Genomic DNA, 10,227 nt, shown 5'->3' with positions numbered 1-10,227 from the left:
GATTGTCTTGAACACCAAAATGTCTGAAGTGTGTGAAATAACGTCAAGATAACTGATGCTGCATTACATTTTGTACATCTTTCCAAATTCTTTCAAATGCACATAATTTTTCCATTTTGCAGTATTATAGCACTGGGTGGAATTGCGTGAGTTGATGTTATTTCTTGTGGATCCAAGTACAATATTTCTTATAGCTAAAAAAGGCCTGTTCATGTAAAAGTGTGATACTGACCTATGCCTTCTACTGTGTCTGTTGTAGGTGTCTCCGTTACATGTTCCCCCTTGGTCGGCGCTGATGGCACGGTCTACATCGGCACCCTGGATAGCATGATGTACGCCTTCACGCCGGACGGGGCGGTGAAGTGGTCACGCGATCTGGGTGGAGAGATCTGGATAGGCCTTGCCATCGGACATGACGGTCGGCTGGTGTACGTTGGAGTTTTGGCGGAGACCAACTTTAACGCCTTTGCGCTGGATACACAGACTGGTAAATATAGAATACAACACGGTGTATTCTGTATCACCCGAGGTATCAGCCCGACCGCGGGTCAGATCGCCAGACGGCTGAAGGCCGGAGGGTAATCCGACCCGCGGGAGGGCTGGGAACGAGGGGTGATGCAGAATACACCGTGTTGTATTTTATTTATGTCATACCCACCTAGTAAGAAAACCCCTGTTTTGATGCGAAATGCGCCAGAAGTTGATCAAATTTGGTGCCCTCGAACAAAAAGTGTTGCAACAGTAATGTTCCAACGTCTGAATCAGGTATTTGAACATTCGATGGCGCCGCACTCGGCCCGCTCGAAACAGTTTGATTTATTCGAATGGAGCCTGTGTGATACGCCTTTCGAACTGGTCTGATACGGAAGTTATGGCCCAGTCCGGAACACCCGTTTCGAACGTTTCTGCGTCACAGGTATGACATAAGGCACATTACTGCCCTGAGGTAGGCAGCAGATAGTCTATGTGCCATAGCCCTCCTTAGCCTTCTTCACAGTCTTCTGTAGGAGCACTGGCATATGTTTTTTGGGAGTGCTGATCCACTGAGTCAACATATGAGAGTTTCTATAGAAGAACCTTGCCCACATTTTAAGATTGCAAAGCAGCGCCCCCCACCCCAGCCCAGCCAGTGCTCCTAGAAGGCTGCAAAAGAGGCTACTCCCTTCCATTGTTGCAGACATATACATATTCTTTGTTCCCTTTCTTTTCCTGTTTCGCTAAGTCTTGTCCTTCAAAGCACCCAGTCCAATCTGGTCCACCCAGAAGATGATGATGTCTAAATATAGTGTCAATATGGAACAGTTTTTGCAAGGGTAACATCTTTTCCACATCTGTTACACAGGGACTCCTGCCTGGTCCTTCAAAGCAGCTGGTCCGATCTGGGCCGCCCCAGTCCTGAGCCGGGACGGCCGGTACGTGTACTTCAGTTCGCGGGACTCCCACATCTACACCCTGCGCGCCGACAGTGGCAGTCTTGTCAGGAAGTTTGACGTCGGAGAGGACCACGACGGGATCGACTCTACTCCAGTCATCAACAAGGACGGAACGCTGTTTGTAGGTGGGTTTATTGAAAGGTTCCTGTATTTTTTTTCGTACTGCTTGCCACTATCACCTCACCGGTCCCATAGCCTCATCGGCCGTAGGGGCAGCAATGCCATCAACATAAGTCTTCCATCTTCGTCTATCTTTGGCCAAGGTTTCTAGCTGGTGTACTGTTTGTCCCGACCATTCTTTAATGCCACTATACAACTAGGAAATACAGCATGACGTCTATTGGAACCAGTGTACTACAGGGCTATAAATAAAGCAGTATAGTTGGGGAAATGATTACTTCTAAGCGCATTCCATCATTTTATCCCTCATTTTCAGAAACATACATTAGGTTATGTGAAAAAAAATAAGAGACAATGACTTGGTGTTGAACAAAGTCAATACACAGGCAAACACACCTGTCATTGGTGCTGAACACCATCCATACACACACAAACACACACAAACAGCTGTTCCTAGTGCTAAACACTAGCCACACAAGCAAACATGTTTTCCTTGGTTTTGAACACCATTCACATACACATATATAAACAACTCTGTCCCTAATGTTGAAAATGGTCCACACACAGGTGAACACACCTGTCCTTGGTAATGAGCACCATCCACACACAAGTAAGCACATAAGTCTTCCATCTTCGTCTATCTTTGGCCAAGGTTTCTAGCTGGTGTACTGTTTGTCCCGACCATTCTTTAATGCCACTATACAACTAGGAAATACAGCATGACGTCTATTGGAACCAGTGTACTACAGGGCTATAAATAAAGGAGTATAGTTGGGGAAATGATTACTTCTAAGCGCATTCCATCATTTTATCCCTCATTTTCAGAAACATACATTAGGTTATGTGAAAAAAAATAAGAGACAATGACTTGCCACTTAACTTGCCTTGAAATACTGTGAAGTAAGTGCACTGGTACATGTAGATATTCATATATTTTTCAAAACTGTAAGTTGCTTTGGGTTGCTGAACTCCTTCCAAGCTCAGGCAAACACACCTGTCCTTGGTGCTGAACACCATCCAAGCACAGGCAAACACACCTGTCCTTGGTGCTGAACACCATCCAAGCACAGGCAAACACACCTGTCCTTGGTGCTGAACACCATCCAAGCACAGGCAAACACACCTGTCCTTGGTGCTGAACACCATCCAGACACAGGCAAACACACCTGTCCTTTGTGCGGAATGCCATCCAAACACAGGAAAGCACACCTGTCCTTGGTGCTGAACACCATCCAGACACAGGCAAACACACCTGTCCTTGGTGCTGAACACCATCCAGACACAGGCAAACACACCTGTCCTTTGTGCAGAATGCCATCCAAACACAGGAAAGCACACCTGTCCTTGGTGCTGAACACCATCCAAGCACAGGCAAACACACCTGTCCTTGGTGCTGAACACCATCCAGACACAGGCAGACACACCTGTCCTTTGTGCAGAATGCCATCCAAACACAGGAAAGCACACCTGTCCTTGGTGCTTAACACATAATCTTAAGCTTAAGGTGGACACAATAATGTTTTCTGTGCTCATAAATTTATGGTCAGAATCACCAGTGTACCTATGACTGTATTCCCAAAATACTTTTTGAGCCCTGCTTTGGTTGTCCATATTGTACCTTCCTCAAGGTTCATAATGAAAAGTGCTGAACCTTCAACCTTTGGAGAAGTAGCCATACTTCGTTATTGGTTAGTGATTATTATCACTGTCAGGGACAAACTAGCTTCTTGCTACTCTGTGGCACTGCTTTGTGTCATCAACCTGATGAAACTACTAGTATTTATTCTTAATTGGTGTACTGCTTTTCCCCATGCACAGCCACGGTTGGAGGGTCAGTGCTTGCTGTGGACATCAGACGAGGGAAACTGAAATGGGAGAAGGTACTGGGAGGGGAAATGCAGTCTTCCCCAGCCCTGGACAACGATGGGTTCCTGTACATCGGGTCTGGTGATGGTCAGCTGCTCAAACTGAAACAGAAAGGTCAGCCATCATACAGTTATTCTACTCTTTTTTGAATGCCAACATTTATCATGCAACTACACACATTGTGGTGTAAAATTACTGATTGGGGTAGGTTAGAACACTTGACAGGACGTTTAAGTAGCCCAAAGCAATATCAGTGTGTTGCAATTGGAAATATATGAACTTGGTTTGCAAATCAAAACTTCACATAATCACAAGCGTTTGGGACTCATTGGTCAGGTTCGTCCATAGTCAATAAATTTGAAATAATGACTGCCCTCCCTACATTCATTCAATGCAGTCTTGAAATACATTTGCTAGTATTCAAACATGTTGTGTAAGCACAAAGCAAGAATCCAAAATGTACAAACGCATGTTACAGTACTGGTCTCCATTTGCCAGCAATGTTACATTCAATTTGATAGTTACAATCAGGTTCGTTGTAGAATAATGTTCTGATGTTGGGCGCATTACAGTGATGAATGGCGCCTTGTAATTTATCTGTAAAATGCACTGCACTCTGTGAAAATGATTAAAAAAAGATTTCTAAAATTTTTCTTTTCTTTAGATTTCTAAAAAAATTTGTAAAAAATTTCTAAAAAAAGGTTCTTAAAAAGTTTGGAAAAAATTTCTATAAAAAAATTTCTAAAACTAGAAAGGCCGACATTTGCTTAAGAGCAAATACAGCATATTTCAGCCATACCCCTTCCCACGCAACATTGGACTGTTCCAAATCACCCCTGCGCAAAAATGGAACATCCTCTTAACAGTACATTATCCCCCAAAGTGGACTGGTATTGTGAATTGATTCCAGGTAAAAACAGAGCTTGCTTCTATTTTTCAGAAAATGACAATAATCACACCTTCCATTCAGAAAATTTTCATCATGACTGAAAATTGTTGAATGACTTCATGTAATGTCATTAACAATTTTCAGTACGATAACTAGGTGTAAGTTTAAAAAAGTATAAGCTCCTTGTGATGTGGGTACATTTATTATTGCAGTGAACTTTTTTTATTCAAGTAGGGCATACGATTTAATAATTATCAAGCAGGTGCAGGTACTGTAGGAGCGTTTGTTTTCTTCAAGCTGTAAAACTGTTAAACTGTTTTACTTTGTATGCAATCAGCCATCGAGCCTATTCTTATTTTAGTTTAACAACTTCCTGCCAGACCCGGAAGATACGATTGAACCTTGTTCGAGGATTTATTTTCGTCTGTCTGGTCAGTCTGTTCATACCCTGGCGCTGAGAGTGTTTTATTGGGCTGAAACTCTGGCAGTTTAAAGTTACTTACAATTTAAATGTTCAAAGTTTATGTCAAACAACAACAGCACTAGGAAATGTGGCCACTATAGACAGGTGGTCACTATAGAGAAAATGCTGATCTATTGACTAGGAGCCATACGTTACACATGATTTCAGTACACTGATCATTAATCATATAAACATTGCACAGGTAAGCCAATTGTTTAGATGTACAATTAAGTTCAAATAATTCTGAAGAGAAATATTGATGAGAAAATAATCATTCTCGCCACTGTCTAACTTATAATTACGTATCAAAACTAAACGCAGATTTTCTAACTAACGCACCTTTCGCCGACTTCATCAAAGGACCGCCGGCTATCAATCAAACACGGCTGTTGATTAGACTTAGAGTTTCAAACAGTCATGTGCTGTGTGCCAGTTGACAGCGAACTTCATGCTACGTGATGTTTTACATTGCTTGGACCTTCTTTCCTACAGCGGTGCTTCTACAAAATATTTAGACTGTAACACTGAGTCCCACATGTTTTATAGAATAGAATTTGACGCAGAACAGCGTTTTTTTGCTGGGTATTTTTCTTGAAACATGTCCGTGGGAATATCAGCGAGGCGGCGACGTAGGGATATCAGACCGTCAACAAAAGTCGCACGGCGGCTAACGGCGCAGCGAAGATACTAGCGCTATAAATAAGCGCTTCAACTAAGGATGGCAACCCGTACAATATTTTTGTATACTGTTGAGCTAAGTAAAGTTTGTTGTTTATGAGGTTTTAGTTGTCTTTGAAGCTTTGACCCGAAATATTTTAAAGTCAAACTGCTGAAGAGAAGTAAGTGACTGCTACGATTATCGTAGATATGGCCCTAAAAAAACTGATAAAAGAAGCCTTCTCAATAGTCTAAAATGCAAGAGCTTCCGGGGGGGCTTCGCCCACCTGGGTCCCCCCCACAGTGGCCCTGCCCTTGGACCCCGCCAGGCGGCCCCCGGACCCCTGTCCGACGCTTTGAAAAAATCCTGGCAAGAAGTCTGTACGGCCTGAGTCTTCAAGTTAACGTATTGTGTGGTCCCGCTTATGAATATTAATTAGCCTTCGCTTTCCTCTTCGCTGATTGGCGGAACCATTAATTGAATTAACTCTTCCTGCCGGCTAGACGCAGGTGCAGATGTCGGCTCTGTGGGGTGAACGTCCGAAAGGTCATGGCATGGAGAACGAAAGAAAACCAATTTCCCCTAAAAAAAGTGCTGTAATTAAGCCTTTTACAGTACTTTATGCCAAAAATTTTACTTGGATCATTTTACCAACTATCTTATGCCTATCTATACCAAATGTTACTCATACCAGGGTACAGGGGTGCAAAATATACCGTTATAAGACCGTCAACAACAGTCGCACGGAGCTAACAGCGCAGCGAAAATACCATCGCTAGCGTTTCAACTTCGGATAACAAGTTATAAGTACTGTTGAACTCAGTAACGTTAAAGTTTGTTTTTAGTTGCCTTTGACGGTTTGACCTGAAATAGTGTTACGCTAAACTCCTGAAGAGAAGTTAAGTGACTGCTGGGATTATCATAGATATGCCCCAAAGAACTGATAACATGCATTGGCATAATACCGGTCATAAGCCTTATACCGGTCGATTAAAAATAGTGGAACTTAAAGAGATCTACACATGCAACAATAGTTATTTCTGAGGTATGCACACTTCAGACATCTAGGTGTCCAATACATAATTTACAAAGCATCGATAACAATGCATTCGAAGACAACAAGGCCAAAAGTTTTCAGGTCATTTTCGGGGCAGGCGAGCTCGTCGTGGGACAAACACACTGTCACGTTCATTGCCAGATTTGTAGATAATAATCACATGTGCTCACGGCACAAGACGAGCATGATTCAACAGCAATCTTGAATTTCTTTTGGTGACCTACAACTCGTGCAAAAGTGTGAGGAACCGTTGCATTATAGCCCGGATCTATGACTGAATGGGTCAAATTGAACGTACGCCGCCATTTTCCCGCCATTTTTAATGCTACGGCCAGCAGTAAAGTTTTACGTCATAGCGGTTATGACGGACCAAAATTAAATGAAAATTCTTGTCAGTATACGCCCATTTTCTCATGACTTTTTGTATGCTCATGCAGATTTTTGTTTTGTGCAACTACTAACAGGAAAGAAAGGAACAACAGAGGATGTATAAAGGTACACAGCGGCAGTTAATTGTGCCGTGTTTCGTTCGGCCGGTATAGTGCACCCCCTTCCAACCACTCGCCCGTTCTCCGTGCAATTCCGCGGTGTGTTCCAATTACGATATTATGTTTTTAGCAGGACCAGAGAGACAAAATAATTTACACAGAAGAAGTGGCAAAGGTAAGCTGTAACAGCAACATGTAACTGGAGAAGATGATGCGTTGATCATTTGCCAAATTCCTCTTCGCTGATTGGCTAGGTCTTTGATTCAATTAACTCTCCGGCTGACGCGCACAGGTGTGGCTCTGTGCGGGGTCACGGAAGGTCACGTCAGGAGGCCAAAAGAAAACAAATTTCCCCTCAGAAAAGTGCCAAAATTAATCATCTTAAAGTTGTTTATGTCAAAAATTTTACTTGAATCTTGTTACTAAGTATCTAATGCCTATCTATACCAAATTTCAGGTCATTTAATTGTAATACCAGGGTACAGGAGCCAAAAGTGTCCTTTTTTTGGTCAAAAATTGGCCAAAAATCGCAAAAATAAGCATTTTGTTGCACTGTACACCAAAAGTGTTATTGAATTTATATGAAGGGATTATCAAGGCACATCTGTGTCAAATTTCAGCTCATTCGGTTGCAATACCAAGGTACAGGAGCCAAAAGTGTCCTTTTTTGGTCAAAAATTGGTAAAAAAATCGCAAAAATAAGCATTTTGTTGTACTGTACACCAAAAGTGTTATTGAATTTATATGGGGGCATTATCAAGGCACATCTCTGTCAAATTTCAGCTCATTTGGTTGTAATACCAGGGTACAGGGGCCAAAAGTGTCCTTTTTTGGTCAAAAATTGGTCAAAAAATCGCAAAAATAAGCATTTTGTTGTACTGTACACCAAAAGTGTTATTGAATTTATATGGGGGCATTATCAAGGCACATCTCTGTCAAATTTCAGCTCATTTGGTTGTAATACCAGGGTACAGGGGCCAAAAGTGTCCTTTTTTGGTCAAAAATTGGTCAAAAAATCGCAAAAATAAGCATTTTGTTGTACTGTACACCAAAAGTGTTATCGAATTTATATGGGGGCATTATCAAGGCACATCTCTGTCAAATTTCAGCTCATTTGGTTGTAATACCAGGGTACAGGGGCCAAAATATACAGTTTTGGTCTAAAATTGACCAAAAAATCTCAATAAAATCATTTTAGAGGCAGATATGAAAAAACTGAGAAAAAGGCATCAAGGATTGGCCCATTCTACCCCTGTGCCAAATTTCAGGTCATTCGGTCCAGGAACGGCGGAGATGAATCACTTTGAAGATTTGACAGGAGAAAGAAAGAAAGAAAGAAGAAAGAAACATTACGAATACAATATATTTCACCATACTATGTATGGCTGAAATATAAAAATTTTTGAAAGAAAAAATTTCTAAAAAAGTTTGGAAAAAATTTCTAAAAAAAATTCTACAAAAATTACTTTAAAATGTTTTTAAATGTGACCTTTTTTGTTTCCAGACGGCGCCATTGTGTGGAAGTTTCCCGCGGGCGAGGAGGTCTGGTCCAGCCCGAGGTTGGACAAACACGGCCGCGTGTACATCGGCTCCATCAGCGGTCCCGTCTTCTGCGTGGACCGTGAGACCGGCCGCGTGGTGTGGACGTACGAGACCAAGGGGCCAGTCGTGGCCACGCCTCGGATCACGGCGGAACACCAGTACGTTTACGACTACGGACAAGACGCAAAGACCAAGGATGAGCTGTAAATGGACAACATTCTACGTGATGACACCCCTTTGTTCCCGTACGCCATGTTCCAAAGCCCCTATATTCCAACACCCATACTAGGGCTGTGTACCTAAATACCTGTACCTGTACGGTACCTGTAAAATTGTTTAGGTACAGATCCGGACCTAAACATCTGTGTACCTGTACCTAAACTGTCGAAAGCACTAGTAAAGACTACATAGGTAAATCCAGAATCAACGATGACAATTGTGACAATCTTGCAGTTGAAAATTAAGGAAACTTTGTTTTCAGGCTCAAAATGTAATTCTTCATTCAAAGATGGCAATTTATTACTATAAAAGTTAGTTGGTTACATTTATAACTTACAGATAATTGGTCAAACTAGTTAACGCACATTATCAGATCCGGACCTGTACCTAACCCCGTGTACCTGTACCTAAACTTTATTTAGGTACACAGCTTTAACCCATACATTCTGACACCTCTACAGTATGTTTTGGTAAGGGTTTAGCGGTTAAGTTAGGATTAGGGTTAGAGTTAGGTTAGGTTTAGCAGTTACTGTTAGGGTCAGAGGGTGTCAGAACATATGGGTTTACTCATTGGAATATAGGGGTGTAACTCATGTCATACATTATCATAATGAATTTTGAACCAAATTGATCACAGATTCTCACTGAACCTCAAATACAGAAATTGAAAAACAGAATATAAAAGAGGATTAACTTCTTCCAAAACAGAATGCTGTACCCAGCTGTAATGTTGAAGGGAACCTCATGTTGCAAAGAAACTTGATCAAGGTATTTCCTACAATTAGCTAGTACCTCTTCTCTTATACCATTGAGTGCCTTCAATAATGTCTGACTGTCAGGTTTTTGCACATACAATAGGCCACACTGACTTAGTTTTATAAATGACATCCGCGCGCACGCTCCAAAACAAACAGTGGCCACATGTGACCCAGTAGCATCACTAGTCAGTCAGAATGGACCACAGGACCTTGTTCTCCTCTTTAAACAAAACTGAGGATAAAAAGCACTGTTGAAAAAGCGACAATTGCATCTTACTAGAGATCATACTAGAGCTGAACATAAGACAAACCAGCCCTGTGAAAGAAATTATGGACTGGATGTTTGTGGTTTAGAAGCATTTTTTGCTGATTTTTTCCCTTGCACATTAGTCAGTGTGGCCTAATCCATATAATAAAAGACTAATGAATGCTGGTTCTTTGTTGTGGTAACACAGTACCGATGAGCCTTTTATTTGATCATATTGACTTTTGAAGTAATACATAAGTCATGGGTTAATACTAAAGGACTTCGGTACTATGCAGTATTATTAAGTGCATACTAACAAATGAGAAGATATATTCTTGGGTGTACATGATTGTTCATATATAGAGATTATCGGTATATTCCTTCTTTTCTATATAGGTGTATTTGAATAGTGCATAGTTGACATAGTAACGAATTAGATGATGCAAACATCAGATATTTTGGATATTGTCTAGTACATGAAAATGAA

General features: G+C 41.5%; 1 protein-coding gene across 1 annotated transcript; it reads left to right on the top strand.

The window, feature by feature from the left end:
- Nucleotides 1–263: 263 nt before the first annotated feature.
- LOC118430475 (uncharacterized protein YxaL-like) lies at nt 264–8,903 on the top strand. The gene is made up of 4 exons (XM_035841361.1): nt 264–487; nt 1,343–1,558; nt 3,372–3,533; nt 8,479–8,903. The coding sequence occupies exons 1-4, from the start codon at nt 328–330 to the stop codon at nt 8,721–8,723; spliced, it is 783 nt and encodes a 260-aa protein (XP_035697254.1). The 5' UTR covers nt 264–327; the 3' UTR covers nt 8,724–8,903.
- Nucleotides 8,904–10,227: the final 1,324 nt, after the last annotated feature.

This window comes from Branchiostoma floridae, chromosome 14 (genome assembly GCF_000003815.2).
Source record: "Branchiostoma floridae strain S238N-H82 chromosome 14, Bfl_VNyyK, whole genome shotgun sequence".
Lineage (NCBI taxonomy): Eukaryota > Metazoa > Chordata > Leptocardii > Amphioxiformes > Branchiostomatidae > Branchiostoma > Branchiostoma floridae.
Note: the sequence above shows the minus strand (reverse complement) of the source record. Positions and strands in the feature narration are given on the sequence as shown.

Coding starts and splice junctions, on each gene's coding strand:
- LOC118430475 (XM_035841361.1), top strand. CDS start 328: ATGATGTACGCCTTCACGCCGGACGGGGCGGTGAAGTGGTCACGCGAT. Junction 1,559..3,371: donor GGACGGAACGCTGTTTGTAG/GTGGGTTTATTG, acceptor CCCCATGCACAG/CCACGGTTGGAGGGTCAGTG. Junction 3,534..8,478: donor GCTCAAACTGAAACAGAAAG/GTCAGCCATCAT, acceptor TTTTGTTTCCAG/ACGGCGCCATTGTGTGGAAG.